General features: G+C 37.1%; 1 protein-coding gene across 3 annotated transcripts in view; it reads right to left on the minus strand.

Moving 5' to 3' along the window:
• Positions 1-942: 942 nt before the first annotated feature.
• LOC123550942 (TPR repeat-containing protein DDB_G0287407-like) overlaps positions 943-19,685 on the minus strand; it is a 47,807-nt gene continuing 29,064 nt past the window's right edge. For 2 of the 3 annotated variants that reach the window (XM_045339447.2, XM_045339448.2), the window contains exons 13-19: positions 19,349-19,476; positions 17,384-17,587; positions 15,126-15,338; positions 13,110-13,301; positions 11,173-11,321; positions 10,325-10,397; positions 943-1,393 (exon numbers count right to left, since the gene is read on the minus strand). In XM_045339447.2, the coding sequence (XP_045195382.2) occupies positions 1,052-1,393; positions 10,325-10,397; positions 11,173-11,321; positions 13,110-13,301; positions 15,126-15,338; positions 17,384-17,587; positions 19,349-19,476 (1,301 nt within the window). In that variant the 3' untranslated portion in view covers positions 943-1,051. The remainder of the gene's footprint in view (positions 1,394-10,324; positions 10,398-11,172; positions 11,322-13,109; positions 13,302-15,125; positions 15,339-17,383; positions 17,588-19,348; positions 19,477-19,685) is intronic. The other variant, XM_045339449.2, reaches the window with a different exon arrangement.

Here is a 19,685-nt window from a genome sequence, read left to right on the forward strand (position 1 = left end):
GGTAATTTGAAATAATCAAATCTTAAAGGGAAGTTAAAAAATTGTTTGATTTCTCAGTGCGAGCTTTACATGGGCCAGGAATACAGGCCTACGTGACATATTCTCTTGTTGTTGGAAATGTTTGTGCCAAGTTATTTGAAAACTTTATTGCATAAAAAACTTGAGTTAACGGTCTTGGTGCTGCGTCCGACACATAGTGTTGTACAAAATTTCTTTGAATTCCCATTTGTATATGACGTTGACAAGAATAGGACAGATGGTTGGACGAAGTGCAAACTAATATTTCTAAAACTTAATTCCAATTACTGAAAAAATAACGTTACTGTCTTAAAACTTTGATGTGGTCTAAATCAGAGTTCATTACACATCCAATAAAAAGCAACTTCTGACTTCAGTTTTCTGAACATTTATTGCGAGTGTTTCGGTATAAAAGACAACCACAGTAGTACGTAACAGGTAAAATACGTGTACAACATATCAGTTATATATGTAAATAATATAAAATATTAAAATATCATTAAATCAAATAATATAAGATATCAAAATATCATATAATCAACAATATTGTAAACCTTAACCAATATAATACTTACACATGCGTTTACCATTTAAAAGTATTAAACATTATTATGAACCCCACAAATTCAAACTGAGACGCAGACCATGTAACGAAAACCTTAGTTAGGACAAACAAATAAAATTTAATAAAATTTTAAATAAACGAGCATTTTATGTTTACCGCAACATAGAATTAATTCAAAATAATTCACCTTGAAAAACATGAACACAGCTTTAAAATGCTAAAATCGTCAGTACCTACGAACAAAAATATTAGACGTGTTAGAAATCAATTTGTGGAATTGAAATGCGCAATCCTATCTCGTCTTTTCTAAAAAAAAACCTCATCTTCAGTAATTTAAGTTGTAATTTCTATAGTACGTTTGAGGTATCACGCGCATAAACTCTCATTTCCCCATTCCCCATAGTGTCTTTCAAAAACACCTTGCGACAGAGGTGGGAAATTTCGTCACGGTGCAGTACAAGTTAAGTATCATAAACTCATATCCATGGCAACACATCTCTTCCCGTAGTTTCCAAAGCCACAATGTATGCACAATTTCGCCGGTGTAAACATATTCAGTCCAACAACCTTTTCGCAAAGAAAACATCGTGGAGATGTAGCATGCTGGTGCATGGAGTGAAAGTTACATGCATGAGCCAGTGCAGTGTGCGGATTGTTAAAACTGACATTTCCACACACGACACACATATCTTCATTAGAATGATATCCACCTGGGTGATAAATAGCACGTTTGTGTTGACAAAATGTACATATATATACTGGAGCAACCCCCTTTATTATCGGATCAGCAAGGTTCCGACAGCGACATTCCTGAAAGATAAATGATGTACAGCTTTCACAGATTCATATACATGTATATATGGTTTACAAATATTACATTACAAATATGGATATAAATTTTGTGATGAAAACGGTGATTCTATAAAATCAAAAGGGTCATTCATTTTGTGATGAAAACGGTGATTCTATTAAAACAAGAGGGTCATTGACCCTAAAGCGCTCACCTGTGTACAAGGCTTCAAGTGTGTTTGTATAAGTAAAGAGTTAGGTTTCTTCTATGTTAGCCTATATTATATACATGTCACACACACTTTTGAACCTAGGGCAATAATTTGAATAATTATGGTAGACATTACAAATCTGATATCACACGCCACATATCAAGGCTCTAGCTATTATTGATTCGGAGAAGAAAAGTGACCACGCCCCCTGGCAGCCATGTTTTTTGACGAATCGGAATAATCTGAACAATCTTGGTAGAGGATCACACAAGACCCATTTGTGTAAAATTATTTTAAAATCGGGCTTGCAGTTTCAAACAAGATTTTTAAAGTTCGACTACATACATATAGGGAAAAGTGACCACTCCCTCCAGCGGCCATGTTTGTTTTTTTTTTGACGAATCAAAATCATTTGAACAATCTTGGTAGAGGGTCACACAAGGACCATTTGTGTAAAATTATTTTAAAATCAGGCTAGCGGTTTCACACAAGAAGATTTTTAAAGTTCCACTACATACATATCGGGAAAAGTGACCACGCCCTCTGGTGGCCATGTCTTTTGACAAATCAAAATAATTTGAACAATTTTGGAAGAGATTGTTTATTTGTTTGATCTGGGTTTAACGCCGTTTTTCACAGTATTTCAGTCATGTAACGGCGGGCAGTTAACCTAACCAGTGTTCCTGGATTCTGTACCAGTACAAACCTGTTCTCCGCAAGTAACTGCCAACTTCCCTACATGAATTAGAGGTGAAGGACTAATGATTTCAGACACAATGCCGTTTATTAAATAGTCACGGAGAACATACGCCCCGTCCGAGGATCGAACTCACGATCCCGCGATCCGTAGACCAACGCTCTTACCTACTGAGCTAAGCGGGTGGTTTTCTTGGAAGAGGGTCAAACGAGGACCATTTGTGTAAAATTATTCTAAAATCGAGCAAGCAGTTTCACACATGAAGATTTTAAAAGTTTCCACTATATACATATAGGGAAAAGTGACCACGCACTCTGGCGGCCATATTTTTTGATGAATCAAAATAATTTGAACAATCTTGGTACAGGGTCACACAAGGACCATTTGTGTAAAATTGTTCAAAAATCAGGCCAACAGTTTCACACAAGAATATTTTTAAAGTTTCCACTATATACATATAGGGAAAAGAGACCACGCCATCTGGCGGCCATGTTTTTTGACAAATCAAAATAATTTGAACAATCTTGGTACAGGGTCACACAAGGACCATTTGTGTAAAATTATTCTAAAATCGGGAAAGCAGTTTCATACAAGATTTTTAAAGTTTCCACTGTATACATATAGGGAAAAGTGACCATACCCTCCAGCGGCCATGTTTTTTGACGAATCGGTAAAATTTGAAAAATCTTGGTAGAGGCTGACGTAAGGACCATTTGTGTTAAATTATTTCAAAATCGGACCATCGGTTTAGGAGGAGGTGTCGTTTGAAGTTTTTTTTCTACTTTTAGCTTTGGCAGCCCCAATGTGCAACCAAGCGAAACCGTTTAAACAACTTTGGTAGAGGACCACACAAGGAACATCATGGCAAAGTTTCATCAAAATCCGTTCATTGGTTTTGGAGGAGATGTTGTTTAAACAAAAATGTTGACTACGGAAGACTTGACGGATGGACGCACGCACGCACGACGGACAAAGCGTGATCACAATACCTCACCATGAGCACTTTGTGCTCAGGTGAGGTAAAAACATGAGATATTTGTAAATCATGTATGACCACCGTGATGGTTATCACTATGACCTTGACCTTTGACCTACTAACACCCAAAATATAAGGTGTCATATAATTCATATGACCTATCGAGGTATTATGTTTGAAAGTTCTGACTCGAATGGTTTTCATGTTATTGAGAGCGGAAACCGTTTTCAAGGTTCAGGCCCCTATGACCTTGACCTTTGACATATTCATCATGGTCATCTACTTCCCAAAATCTAATGATGCTACCATATTTAAAAGTCCTCGCTCAAAGGGTTCTCAATTAATTGGGCAGAAACCGTTTTCAAGGTTCAGACCATAGTGACCTTGACATCTGACCTACGGAACGCATAAACGAGTCGAGTCATCTACTTCATAGATCCAATGATGCTAATAAGTTTGAAGGTCCTCTCTAAAAGGGTTCTCAAGTTATTGGGTGGAAACGAAAAGAATAAGGTCATCTACTTCATAAGCCAAATCATGCTACCAAGTCTGAAGGTCTTGGGTAAAGTGTTGATGGAAACCGTTTTCAAGGTTTCGGCCGCTGTGACATTGGTCGTAGACCTACTTACACCAAAAACAAGAGAATTCATCTACTTCATATGCTCAATCATGATATTAATTGAATGTTCTCGGTTAAAGTTGTTCCCAATTTTATTAGCGGAAACAGTTTTCGCTCCACTGAAAAATGTGCAAAGCAATATACCCCCTCTTCTTCAAACTTTTGTGAGGGAGGAGGGGGTGGGGCATAAAAATATAAGTAGAAAGAAACGCAACCTGAGCCACACATTGCAAATCGAACCGCCCAAGAACTGTTGACATTGTAGTGGGGAGATACAGAAGACGATTCATCAACAAAAATGGAATAAAACAAGAGATGTTTGTAACATGTGTGTATCGATTCTGTTTTGTTTTGTTTTGTGTTTGTTTTAACGTTGCACCAACACAATTATAGGTCATGTGGCGATATTCCAGCTCTGATAATAGGTGGTGGGGGTGGGGGAGACCCAAGGTGCCCATCCGTGCATTATTTCATCACAAGCGGGCACCTGGGTAGAACCACCAACCTTTCGTAAGCCAGCTGGATGATTTCTTCGCATGAAGAATTCAACGCCCCAAGTGTAGCTCGAAGCCACATCGATGAGGGGCAAGTGATTTGAAGTCAGCGACCTTAACCACTCGGTCATGGAGGCCTCTTATACCGTACGTGAGAGCCGAACATACAAGGGAAATGGGCCTTCGTTTTTTACGTTATCGAAGACTTCCGAGACTTTCATTGCTGCGCAAGAAAGACCACGTAAGTTCTTCTTGTTAACGGTTTGTAACCTCCGCTAAAATTTTTGTCAACAAAAAAACCTTAATTTCATCAATTTATTTTAGTTACTTACAAAGCTCGTGAATATAAATTTCTAGTGTATAATCTCGCGACTGAATGTGAATTATACATTTTATAACCCTTCCCGTTAAATCTATTTATGATTTTGCTTGGTTGTCAGACTCTCTGCTTAGAAAAGTAAAATTGGATGTGAAACCACTTGCTCTCACAGCGATACCCATTTAGTCTATAAAGTGAAAAAAAAAACCTATTTAAGGTTTGTCTACAAGTACAGTTATTTATACAATCTGAAGCTTCTACAAGCTATATTAAGAACAACGTGTGAAAAGGTCCATAAACAGTAATAAAAAACATCAAGAGTCTATTTTAAGCATTCAGTGATTAGATCTTTAATAATGTACCACAGAATTAGCTTCACCTGAGCCCCATCACAAAACTACCTGATCCATTCTGACAGTTTTAGAAATAGCATTAAAAAACACAGGTTCATTTCAATATTTTTGTATATGTACGTATATTTTGCAAGTCTTTGTAACGACTTACTTGTGACAGTTTAAACCCAGCTAAATAAGAAAATAAATTGCCACGACTTACAAAATGTTTTTATACACTGTTTCTTATACGCCAGGAACAGAATATCTGGGTATAAATGATGCAATTACTATTCAAAGATTAAAATTCACGACATTCAAAGAAATGGAACTTAAATATTTGTGTACTCAACAACTTTTCTAACGTCGCACTTTGTTTTTTTGCTGTTATCTCTATCAAATGAGATGCACCACGAGAAAACCAACATAGTGGCTTTGCGACCAGCATGGATCCAGACCTGCCTGCGCATCCACGCAGTCTGGTCAGGATCCATGCTGTTCGCTAACGGTTTATCTAATTGCAACAGGCTTTGAAAGCAAACAGCATGGATCCTGACCTGACTGCGCGGATACGCAGGCTGGTCTGGATCCATGCTGGTCGCAAACGCACTATGTTGGTTTTCCTATGGTGGGCTCAAATATTGACATACTATGTCAATGGAACGTGGGCATATTATTTGATAGTCATTTAACTGAAATAATAAATTTGAATAAAACACAAAACTAACAAGCAAATTCGATGAATTGGAATCCCCCGCCGAAAGGGTCAGAGTTGAGGAACGGCAAAAAAATATATCCAGCAAAAAGTTAAGAATGTTACCAAGAAGCAAATAATTTCATTAGTCAAAATCAAATTAAAAGAAAATGAATGGTTTGTTTGGGTGGGGCTGGGGGGGGGGGGGGGGGGGTGAGGACACAGCAGTTTACATGTTGATTATAAATATTGATAGAAAATGAAAAATGAAAAAAAAAAAAAAAAAAAAAAAATGGTGGGGGGTGGGTGGGTGGGGGTGGGGGGGGGACCAAGGTAAGGTGGTGACCAGTGTAGGTACACAACATCACATGTTTATAATAAATGTTCATGGAAAAGAATGAAAGAAGTTTAATGAAATTCTTCCAATTGGTTGGTTTGTTATGTACAGATCTGTGGATTTTTAAACAATTAAAGGGCAATAACTATATGGAAAGTTGACCAATCGAAAAAAACCTTGAAGGGCATCGTCGCAGTATCTTGGTTCATGTCTGTTTCAAGTTTGATGAAATTCTACCTGCTAGTTACTGAGAAATGGCTGCAGACGGACATTTTTCATTAAATCAAGGGCAATAACTCTGACGGAAATTGACCTATCAAAAAAAAAACTTGACGGGCATCAGCACAGTATCTTGGTTCATGTCTACTTCAAATTTGATGAAATTCTACCTGTTAGTTACTGAGAAATAGCTGCAGACGGACATTTTTTATTAAATCAAGGGCAATAACTCTGAGGGAAATTGACCAATCAAAAAAAAAACTTGACGGGCATCATCGCAGTATGTTGGTTCATGTTTATTTCAAGTTTCATGAAATTCTACCAAGTAGTTACTGAGAAATGGCTGCGGACGGACGGACGGACGGACTGACGGACGGACTGACGGACGGACAACGCCATTTCAATACCCCCCTCCCGATTTCATCGGCGGGGGATAATAATCGAAGTAAATCATTGGAGCCGTGACAGTTAAAATGAGGTACTCATGAAATAAAGGTCCAAATGCAACTTGGTGCTGGCCGCTATATGAGTAATAATGCCGCCAACAGGATAGTAAAGCTAGACTACGGTCTAAAGGGGACACGGGTTTCTATTCCGTAAATGCACAGTAGGTTATCAGATTTGTATCGAGAAATACGCTGTTCTGCAGGGAAGATAAAGCTCGACTTTTGGGGCAAAATATTAATCCCGTTAAAGAACACTCTTTGTTCAATATTCATTTGAACATATGAAATAATTAGCATTTTACCCGTAAGAAGGTACAAATGCAAGTTATTTTACAGGTCACGACATGACAGTTATAAATGTGGTATCATTAGTGACGTCCCACATCTAATATAAAATTCACACGTTAATTTTGAAAATATTGAAGGATGTACGGAGTTGAAAATGAGTAGAACATGAATTACATTACAATTACCTTACATTTTAAGTGTGTTGTTGTCATAAAGGGTGTAATGATAATGTGAATTTTGATTTTAGGGTACCATTATTGTAACATGCTCAATGAAATTAGATCAAATGTTCATATCGTTGTTATGTTTAAAAGACATGTTGTGCAATTTTTCAATATTTGAAAGACATAACAAGAGAAACGAAGTGTTGAGTTAGAAACGTTGAAGACGTTAAGTGTATCTTACATACATTCTCGCATACCAGAGGTTTACCATGGTTCCCTAGTTAAACTCTGAATTTTGACGACCCTCTGATGGATGAGAAGGCTTACATACTGTATCGCAAAGATTTTCAAACTTTAAAAAAAAACTATGAATAATAAAGCTTTTGTTTTATTTTGGATTTAACTTTACACCAACACAATTACATGTCGTATGGCCAGCTTCAGTTTTGGATACTGGAGAAAGACCCCATGTGACTTTCTTGAGCATCTTTTCAGTCACGGGCGGGCACACGGGTAGAAACAAAGAGCTTCCGCAAGCCAAAACATGAGTTCTACACCAAAGGGAGGTTTTGAACCCAAGCCGGCGGTGAGTGGGGGAAGGGGCAAGTGATTAGAAGTCAGCAACCTTAACCACCCGGCCACGGATGTCCCTGAATACGAATGTAAAATAGTTCTTTCCAACTCTGATCAAATCAATCCACTTTATCTGAAAAGCATATGTACCACGTACGAACAATGAACAATAATTGGATCGTATCTATTTACAAGCTTTTTTCATTAGTAACTGTTCTCTGCCCTAAATTAACTAGGAACTAGGAGATGCTTTTGTAGAAATGCGCATGTTTCCCCCAATGAATAGTAGTAATAGGCAAGAAGACAACAGGCAGTAGGAGCAAAAGTCAAAGAGACACTGGTGACTGGCTGCAATTGGGATCATCTACTCAGCATGTCCAATTATCCCATGAAGTTTCAACATTCTGGGCCTAGTGGTTCTCAAGTTATGGCCTCTGTGACCTTAACCTCTGTTACCCTATTTTCATGAAGATAGGGCTTACATAGTTGATGACCCTTAATGTTTTTGGGGTCACTTGAGCAAAGGTCAATGTCACAGGGGCCCTGAACATGGAAAACCTCTTTCACATATGAAGATTAAAGGTTCTAGGTCAAATGCTTCTACAGTTACATGTATTGACCAAAAATGAAGTGTGACAGACCTATGGTCCCTATAACCTTGAACATTGATGGAGTAACCCCAAAAACAATAAGGGTCATCTACTCTGTAAGTCCTATCACCCTATGAAGTTTGAAGGTTCTAGGTCAAATGGTTCTCAAGTAACTGATCGGAAATGGATTTCCATGTTCTGGCCCCTGTGTCCTTGACCTTTAATAGAGTGATCCCTAAATCAATAGGTGTCAACTAATCTGCATGTCCAATCATCCTATGAAATTTAAGCATTCAGGATCAACTGGTTATCAAATTATTGTTCCGAAACGGTTTTCTGGCCCCTGTGTCCTTGACCTTTATTTGCGTGTCCCCAAAACGAATAGGGGTTATCCACTCGGAATGTCCAAGTTATTGATTGGAAATGGTTTTCTATGTTCAGCCCCCTGTGAGCTTGACCCCTAAAACAATAAGGGTCTTCTAATCCATAAGTCCTGCCACCCTATAAAATCTGAAGATTCTAGGTCAAATGGTTCTCCAGTCACTGAGCGGAAATGAACTGTGACGGACTGACGGACGGGCTGATGGACGGATGGAAGGAATGGGCAAAAATAGTATGTCTCCCCACCACTAGGGGAGACATAATTACTGTTCGAACAAAATGGAAGACTAATTTATGCACTAAACTAGCACCTTATAGTCTAATAACGTTTTAGTTCAAAAATGTCAAAACTGACATTTAGTGCGAAGATTTCTACATGTGGCAAATTTTATTTATGTCTGGAAAGTTTCATTTTATGAGCCATATTTTACACAACAATTTACCAAACAGCGTTAAATTAAAGGTAAATAAAAAATACTCCTATGTTAGTGAAATGAAATGTTTACAACATTCTTTGGATTTTCATATGGTTTGACAAGTTTCCTGTTTCAATGAAAACAACATGGTTGTTTTATTGAACTGCTACCACCAATGCACTTGTTTATCATTTGGCAACATCAAGATATGTTATATAAATAATAGAGATAACCTGAGTTTTCCATTAAGATAAACAAGTTTATAGCAAATTTAGCAGTTATTTTGCATTCCTGTCTGAGGAATAAAAGCACAAACGATCAGTCTATAACAATGGAGATAAATATCTGACCAAATTGAAGTAATTAATAAATCGTGGCAACGTCATACAGTATATAATGTCACAATTGTCCTGTAAACATTTTCTAAATTTCCTCTTAAATGCATATTTTCATTTCAAGTTTCTAGTAAACAGGAACTTTCCGTGATTAGCACACCTTTTACAGCTATCACGTATACAAACTGAAGTTAATGAGTATTGATTTAATCAATACTAACCAATGCCTTCATTTAATGTTAAATTCACAGATACACCCTACCAAATGCAATCAGGGTGTCTGAACATTCATGACCCTATAGTACAAAAAACCGAACTGTTTGAAATATTACTGTATCATTGGCATTGACTATGGTAAATCGTACTTTTTCTTGTGCTATATGATTTATTCTAATATACTTGTCTCTGTTAAAACACGCTTACGCTAGAATGATGTCACGTTAACGTGCGGTGAAGTCAATCTTTTTGTTGCGACCAAGATAGAGCGCTACTATATTTTATCTACTGTTTTAGTAGAAGTGCATATATTAGAATCGAAATAATATATAGCAAAACCGTGTATTAACACATTTCTACACTCGGGCGGTAATACGTCATACAAATAATTACACTCGGGCTGCACCCTCATGAAATTATTACACCCAACCTATAACCACCCACTGTGCATAAATAGTGTTAAAACACTCTTTTGCTATAAATTATTTCTTAATCAATAGAACTTATAGGTGAGGCTAGATAATGAGTTTTCTGCTTTATTTGTTTAGGAAGCATAATAACCAAGTCACCCTGGTACACTGATCTTTCAAATTCACTTAAAGTGCAAACTAATGAAATGAAACTTTAAAAAAGTTACTACTAACCAACATAATTGCACTGCGTCTAAATGTTGGGATACGTGCTGATTCAGGAACTTCTCTCACAAAATGCACCAATCTAGAACAAAAGTTGATCTTTAAACATTGAACATACATTCAATTCTACCAATCCACTCAATATGTTCTCTCTGAGGTTAAAAAAGAGCCCTGCCTGCCAGTTTCTCACAGTTCTTCATTCATATTCCCATGGTAATGTAAAATGTTTAAGGTCCTTCCTGACAGGAAAATTCCTGTCACCCTATAGAAACTTCCTTCATGTCGCTGTGTTCATGGATAGGGGATGTTTCAAACAAAGAGAAAGCTGTGGTTTCAAGCCTGTATATTTTCGATACATTAATTTTGATGTTTACATGCAAAGCATTTATAGGGCAGCCCGACCACATAGCTCAATACGGAGAGCACAGATCTATGGATAACAGGGATGTGAAGAAGATCCCCAGGCGAGGGATATGTTCTCCATGACATTCGATAAAACACAATGCACAATCACGTGACTTGTGACAGCAAAACTAAAGCAGACACGGACATATGTTATATTACCGGAGGTACGTATTGATATAAGGACTTGCATCAGCTAGGTGTCATTTCACAAAAATATATCTTTAAAAACTTTACCTTCAAAAACAACGTTTTGTTTACGAATTCTGCTTGGCGTGATACCCCAGTTGAAACGTCACAAGTCACGTGATTGTGCACCGTGATAAAAGTTAATTGTGTTGTGCTACAATATCATACCATTTTCAATGTTATAATATTAGACAATCATCCATCTAGTCAATGAACAACTGTTCTCATTAACCAAATCAAGCCAATATAAAATTGTTTGTCACTACCTTTTTCTTAACCCAGCTTGCTGTAGATGATGTGGCAGGGCTTCCATTCTGAGTGTTGTATTTTCACACCAATACTCTATATAGTCAGCAAGTATAGTATGCCATTGTTTTGCTTCTGTTTGGTTCTTTATCAAACAATCATAGATCACCTACAAACAACAAATAATGTTTGTTCAATTTGAACAATCAGTCATGTCAATATTAAACAATAACATTAAAACACTTGGTTGGTATAAAATATTAACATTAAAACACACTCAGTCAGTATGAATTAATAACATTTTATCCCTAGGCAACACTACAATCAGTTAATCAAAGGCCTAGGCCTTGAACTTTCAGACAAGAAGATTTTTTTTCTCCCTATATAAGTCTATGTTAAATTTGGGACCCACAGGGCAGGGCCTCTTTTCACCCGAGGAGCATAATTTTAACAATTTTGGCAGAGGACCACAACACAATGCAACATACTAAATATTAAAAGTCTAGGCCTTGCAGTTTAATCAAGAAGGTTTTTAAAGTTTTTTCCTATATATAAGTCTATGTAAAACTTGAGACACCCCAGGGCTGGGCCAGTTTTCACCCCAGGATTATAATTTGAAAAGTTTTGGTAGAGGACCACAAGGCAATGCTACATACCAAATATCAAAGGCCTAGGTCTTGTGGTTTAAGACAAGAAGAGTTTTAAAGTATTTTCCTATATAAGTCTATGTAAAACTTGTGCCCCCCTGGGGAGGGGCCTCTTTTCAACCAAGGGGCACAATTTGAACAACCATCATAGAGGACCATAAGATGATGTCACATGCCAAATATCAAGGCTCTACGCCTTGCTGTTTTGGACAAGAAGATTTTTAAAGTTTTTTCCTATATAAGGCTATGTAAAACTTGAGACCCCTCAGGGCTGGGCCTCTTTTCATCCCAGGGTTATAATTGGAACAATTTTGGTGGAGAATCACAAGGCAATGCTACATACCAAATATCAAAGGCCTAGGTCTTGTGGTTTTAGACAAGAAGATTTTTTTTCCCTATATAAGTCTATGTAAAACTTGTGACCCCCGGGGAGGGGCCTCTTATCACCATAGGGGCATAATTTGAACGGTCTTCATAGAAGACCATAAGATGATGTCACACTCCAAATATCAGGACTCTATGCCTTGCGGTTTTGGACAAGAAGATTTTTTTAGTTTTTCCTTTCGGTTGCCATGGCAACCAGAATTCTGCATTGAATTCAATTCTATGAACAGTTTTGAAAGGGGGCCACTCAAGGATCATCCCTGTGAAGTTTGGTGTAATTCTGCTCAGTGGTTTTCAAGAATAAGATTCTTCTAGAAATTGTTGATCGACGCACTCCGCACGACCCACAACGGACTACGGACGACGGACATTGAGTGGTCACAAAAACTCACCATGAGCCTTTGGCTCAGGTGAGCTAATAATATCAAATAATGTCAGAAAATGAGTTTTATATTTGCTGAATTTTTTTTTTCTAAAATAAGCACACAGTCCTATGATTTTTATTTAACCATATAATAGAACATCAATAAATATGCATCTTTATATATTTTTCTATATGCAAAAATGTAATCAAAATTGTTATTTTTCATAGACGTTCATAATCAAAACTTGCTTATTAGGTCCATTTTTTTTTTCAAATCAGTCTAGTAAAGAACGAAACAGATGACACTACATGTATACTTTTTAATGCCTTAATTTTCTTTACATTGTATTAAAGTATTGACAATCACACTTCTATCATATATTACATGTAGAAATCATTTTGAACTGAACATGCAAAACCACATGGAAGTATCTAAAAGTAACAGTTGTGTACAGCATGCAAGTCATGAGGCAAAACTGTGGATGAAATAGGTGGAATTTCATTTGTACTTTACACAATTATACCAAACATAACAATTATGATAAGGTAGATAAATACATACATTTTTTATCTTCACATGCACAAATGTGATTTGATCATTGTAGTTTGTGACTCTCAGGTAGGAAGAAAGGTTCCTTTTAACTTTGGCCCACAAAAGCGGTGCCAGTGGTTCTTTCTTTGATATGTTTCCTAGCATTCTTTGTAGATCTTGGACAGTTATCACACCAGAACAGCATGTTATCAGACATAGTGTCTGGAAAACAAAAAACACTTTTATCTTAGAAAACTTAATAACAGAATATTTAGCTCAGAGCAAGATAATCTCTGAAACTCACACATGTTTCAAGGGTCATAATTCCAAGTGCCTTGGCTGGTTTAGCTAGTTATCAAACTTGGTTGAGGAGTTATTGGCAAACACATTTTATTCAAGTTTGGTGAAGATCGGATGTGAAATGTTCGACTTAAGAGTGCAGACAAGCTTTGTGACAGACAGACAGGCGGACAGACACACACACATACAGATTGGAGTAAATCAATACATCTCCAACACCACTGTGTGGTGGAAGATACAACAAGAGCACTGCCTACAGTTGCCATCGCTCGTCTGCAAGTGCTGGACAATATGCAAGAAAAGAGTTATAGTTCAGATTTTTTCTAAGTACTAAAAAGGCCATAATTCTTACATTTATTTATTTGGGTTTTACAGCGCACCAACACAGTATAGGTTATATGGCATAATTCTTACAAAATGCAGCATAGAGTTAAGGTTCTTGACCTACATGGTCCTCTAATGACGATAATCAAGTGAGCAAAGTTTCAAAACTGTAGCTCTTATAGCCTTTGAGAAAATTTGACCTAAACAAAAATTTTAACAAATAAATTCAAATTTTCTAAGTACAAAAATGGCCATAATTCTAACAAAATGCATATTAGAGTTATAGTTCTTGGCCTTTTTAGTTCCCTAATGAAGGTAAACAAGTGTGCAAAGTTTCAAAGCTGTAGCTCTTACATTGAGAAAAGGTGGACCTAAACACAAACTGTAACCGACACCAACGCCGGCGATCTGCAGACGACAATACCTCGTAGATTTTTTTCAAAATTCAGACAGGCTAATAAAATTAAAGATATTTTACAAGGAAACTTACAAAATAGTCATAGGACTCAAGTTTTTTTGTGTTTTTTTTTTTCTCATGTTTTCTGGCCTTTTTGGAGAATTAAGTACATATAATTTAACTTTATAACAGAATTTTGTTTCAGCCAGTGCTATAGATTGTGAGGTGTGTTGCACATTTTGTTAACTTTCATAAACAGACTCAATCAGACCGAGTCTCTGCTACTATTTTGCCTGGTTGTGTTTCATGATTCTAAAGGATCTTCTTACAGATTTTATTACTGGTATGTAATTTTCAGCCCAAGAGGTCATTTCCTGACCACATGCAATTATTCTATGAAGTTTGAAAGCCATTGCATTTCCCTATAACTAACAACAAAAGGATCATCTTAAACATGAGCAAATCAACATACCAAATCTTCATTGACAAATGAGCCATGCCATGAGAAAACCAACATAGTGGGTTTGCGACCAGCATGGATCCAGACCAGCCTGCGCATCCGCGCAGTCTGGTCAGGATCCATGCTGTTCGCTAACGGTTTCTCCAATCCCAATAGGCTTTGACAGTGAACAGCATGGATCCTGACCAGACTGCACGGATGTGCAGGCTGGTCTGGATCCATGCTGGTCGCAAAGCCACTATGTTGGTTTTCTCATGGCACGGCTCAAATGGCTATTAATTTCATTTCAAAAATATTTTCCATAATAAGGCAACAATTATTGACTTATCTTGTTTACAAATTTGAGAAAAAAGATTTCAAGAAAACATGAAGGATGTTCAACAGCTTTCCACTTCAAAATCTTTGAACTAATAAAATATTTATTTTTATTATGAATAATTTATATATAACAATTAAATGCAATAGTCATGAAGGAACGGTAATTCTGACAAACATTTAAGAGTTATGTAAAATGAAAGTGGTACAAACTTACAAAGAATTTTTTCACAGAAATTAAGTGGAATACCTTCTCCATATAGTTGGTATCATCTTCCTTGATCAAGCGTCTCAGTACAGCCTCAATCATTCCTTCAGTACTAGTGGTAACAGCTTGCACGTGCTTGGTGAGAGACCGGAAGTCACCGTAGATTCTCAGTTCCTCACAAATCAAGTACAGCCACAGAGGACTCTCAGAACATTTAGAATCCAGGATCAAAGATAACTGGTCATTATCCAATCTCTGAAAATCAACAATATTGTAAACATTGTAAATACTGTAACTGTAAACATTACAAATATTGTAAACATTGTAAAAATTGTAATTTTCATAAACACAGAAAATAATGCAAGGACTGTACTTACTATAAATATTGTAATTGCAAATAATGTAAACATTGTAAGCTCTAGGAGTTAAAACAAGAGGGTCATTGACCCTAAAGCACTCACCTGTGTACAAGGCTTAAAGTGTTTTTTGTGTACAGAGTTAGATTTCTTCTATGTTAGCCTATATTATATACATTACATGTCAAACACACTTTTGAACCTAGGGCACAATTTGAACAATTATGGTAGACATTACAAATCTGATATCACATGCCAAATATCTAGGCTATAGCTATTATTGATTCAGAGAAAAAAAGTGACCATGCCCCTGGCAGCCATGTGTTTTTGATGAACCGGACTAATTTGATTAATGTGGTAAAAGGTCACACAAGAACCATTTGTATAAAATTATTTTAAAATCGGGCTTGCGGTTTCAAAAAATTTACCACTATATACATATTGGTAAAAGTGACCATGCCCACTAGCGGCCATGTTTTTGACAAATCAAATTAATCTGAACAATCTTGGTAGAGGGTCACACAAGGTCCATTTGTGCAAAATTTTTATAAAATCGAGCTAGCAGTTACCCATAAGAAGATTATTAATGTTTCCACTATATACATATAGGGAAAAGTGACCACACCCTCTGGAGGCCATACTTTTTGAAGGATCAAAAAAATATGTACAATTTTGGTAGAGGGTCACACAAGGACCATTTGTGTAAAATTTTTCTAAAATTGGGCAAGTTTCCCACAAGAAGAATTTTTTAAGTTTCCACTATATACATATAGGGAAAACTGACCACGCCCTCCAGCGGCCATGTTTTCTGACGAATTATTATAATTTGAACAATCTTGGTAGAAGGTGACATAAGGACCATTTGCGTGAAATTATTTCAAAATCGGAATATTGGTTTAGGAGGAGATGTTGTTTGAAGGTTTTTTTTTCTATTCTTAGCTCTGGCAGCCCCTATGTGCAGTTCAGCAGATCTGTTTGAACAACTTTGGTAAATGACCACCCAAGAAACATCACGGCCAAGTTTCATGAAAAAGCATTCATTTGTTTTGGAGGAGATTTCGTTTAAACACAGGACAATGGACAACGGACACAGTATGATCACAATAGCTCACCATGGGAATTTTGTGCTCAGGTGAGCTAAAAAAAAATAAAAAGAGCTGTCACTATTAGTGACAAATGCCCCCAAGCATTTATGCCAAGTAATTTTATAAATCTCTTTATCGATGACAGAGTTATGAACCGGGCAAGAAACAGACCATGTTAATCTTTAACCTCTAAGTGTGACCTTGACCTAAGAGCTAGGGGTCTGGATCTTACGCATGACACATTGTCTCAATATGGTAAACATTTATGCAAAGTTATTTCAAAATCCCTTCATGGATGGCAGAGTTATGGACTGTACATGAAACAAACCCTGTAAACCTTTGACTTCTAATCTGACCTTGACCTTGGAGCTAGGGGCCTGGGTCTTGTGCATGACATGTTGTCTTATTATGGTCAACATTTATGCCAAGTTATTTCAAAATCCCTTCATGGATGGCAGAGTACGTTATGGACTGGACACAAAACAGACCCTGTTTTAACCTTTGACCTCTAAGTGTGACCTTGACCTTGGAGCTAGGGGTCTGGGTTTAGCACACAACTCATTGTCTTACTATGGTGAACATTTATGCCAAGTTATTTAAAAATCCCTTTATGGATGGCAGAGTTAAAGCCCTGAAAAGAATTTACACAGATGCACACAGAATTTAATTTGCCCACCTACATGCTACTAGGTTACTGGTAACTGCTCACAAAGGGCCTTTCTTGTGTATGTAATTATGTCCTGGGTACCTGGATCTCCTGTACTAAAGCTGGAAAGATGCCATATGATATAAAATTGTGTTGGTGTGACTTAAACCTCAACAAAAGAACACAAACAAAAACATATATTCAGAATCGTACCTTATTAAATTTCTGAAGGAACAGCTGTATAATGTCTCTAGCATCTGATGTTTTCAAAGCCTCTAGTTTCATATTATAATAAGCATATTCCCGGATCCTGCTCACTGTAGGGGGATGCTCAGTACTGCTCACTATACACCGTACTCCAGCGGGGAACTTTGGAGGCAACCAGCTTATATGTTTCAAAGTGTCTGCTGATGATAACTGTTATGATATATATGGTAAATTAAAGAACACTTTTGTACCAGATTTCATATTCTTCATATTATGACCATTCTGTTAATCTTGGAGACATAGATTCCACAAAACTATCTCTTCATAATTTAGTAGTTACTGATTAAATCTTAAACCTCACAACCATGCATGGAGATAATGGGAGTCAGAATACAATGTTTGGTATAAAGTGTAACAAGAGCTCCGCCAAGCTGGGCAATATACGCCCGAAGGATTACATCATAGGATGGGAGCAAAATTTAAAGAACTTGACTGTTGTAGCCCAAAGGAGTGGAACAACAAAAGGAAAACTTCAAAAAACAAATCTAAGTCCACAAAAAAATATTCAAAGTCCACAAAAAAAAATCCTTATCAGGTACAGGTATGTAAAAATACACTTAACAATTAGAGGTACCATCCATTTTGTACCATTTTGTACCACAGAAAAGTGGTCTCGGTTTTTCTCTACGGCAAATAATAAAAAAGTTTCAAAATAAGCTATTTCATAGTAACATAAAAGGGAAGTAATTAAAAAAAAAATTATTGTAAGTGAACAAAAAAGAGATCTGCCAAATAAAAACAACAGCACTGCAATGCAGAGCAATATACACAAAGCAAAGGCTTATATGACATTTGACCCTTAAGTGTGACCTTGACCTTGAAGCAAGTCATCCGGAACATGCGCTCTGCACATCGTCTCCGTCTTTGAAATCCTTCCAGCAGTTCAAGAGTTACAGAGCAGACACGAAACAAACTGATATGACTTTTGACCCCTAAGTGTGACCTTGACCTTGAAGCGAGTCGCCCGGAACATGTGCTCTGCACGTTGTCTTGGTGTGGTAAATATTTGTGTCAAGTTTAAAGTTTGAAATCCTTCAAGGGGTACAAGAGATACAGAGTGGACACGAAACAAACTGATATGACCTTTGACTCCTAAGTGTGACCCTGATCTTAAAGTGAGACATCCAAAACATGCGCTCTGCATGTCGTCTTGGTGTGGTAAACATTTGTGTCAAGTTTCCTTGAAATCCTTCAAGGGGTTCAAGAGTTACAGAGCGGACACGAAATTACTAACGGACAGACAGACAACAGCGTCATACGTAATACGTTCCTTCGGGCGTATAAAAAGTAGTCTGGCAGAAAAAATGTTTGACTATGAGACTATGGACTGTATGGTCCCTTGATTCTCAGACTAAAATTAGCCACGTCATGAGAAAACCAACATAGTGCATCTGAGACCAGCATGGATCCAGACCAGCTTGCACATCTGTGTAGTCCTGTCAGGATCCATGCTGTTCGCTAACAGTTTCTCTAATTGCAAGACTTTGAAAGCAAACAGCATGGATCCTGACCAGACTGCGCAGATGCGCAGGCTGGTCTGGATCCGTGCTGGTCGTAAACGCACTATGTTGGTTTTCTCATGGCGCAGCTCAAATTACTAACATTGGGACAGAAGTCCCATGTACGGGTGCTTTACACCTGGCATACTACTGAACCACTGGGAAGCTCCTTGAATTAAAATGTCTTCTATATCTTACACCATCCACCAACTCTCCGGAGTAGCCACCCATATGATCTTTATAAAAGTATCATTTCCTAGCAGAAAAAAAAATCCTAACATATACCTTAAATAAACAATTATATACAGTTAATACTTAAAACAACTTGACTTTGATTTAAAATTTTGACCTGCATATTTCTATTAAAACATACCCATGAGACTGGACAGACTTGGTAAATTCTAAAACTTACCTGATTCAGGGCCTCAAATACCAACACTATGGGTTTGTCAGCAGGCTTATTCTTCAAGGCTAGAAGTGCTTGTCTTATCATATCCTTTAGTTTCCCATCATCTGACTGGTACAGTGTTTCAAGATACTCTGAAACGTGCATATAAGTGATGTGTAAATAAAAAATGTTTTTGAATCAAAAAGTGATTATGTTATTTCACATGCAGCTTCAATCAGAAGGTCTTGAGTTCAAGTGCATCATGTGTGTTCACCTTAAAGAAAGATACATGTATTACATTGTACACAACTTTGTTTAGTTATAACAGAAATGTCACTGTTAAATAAGGACTGCACAAATC

The sequence above is a fragment of the Mercenaria mercenaria genome, chromosome 4 (assembly GCF_021730395.1).
Source record: "Mercenaria mercenaria strain notata chromosome 4, MADL_Memer_1, whole genome shotgun sequence".
Classification (NCBI taxonomy): Eukaryota; Metazoa; Mollusca; class Bivalvia; order Venerida; family Veneridae; genus Mercenaria; species Mercenaria mercenaria.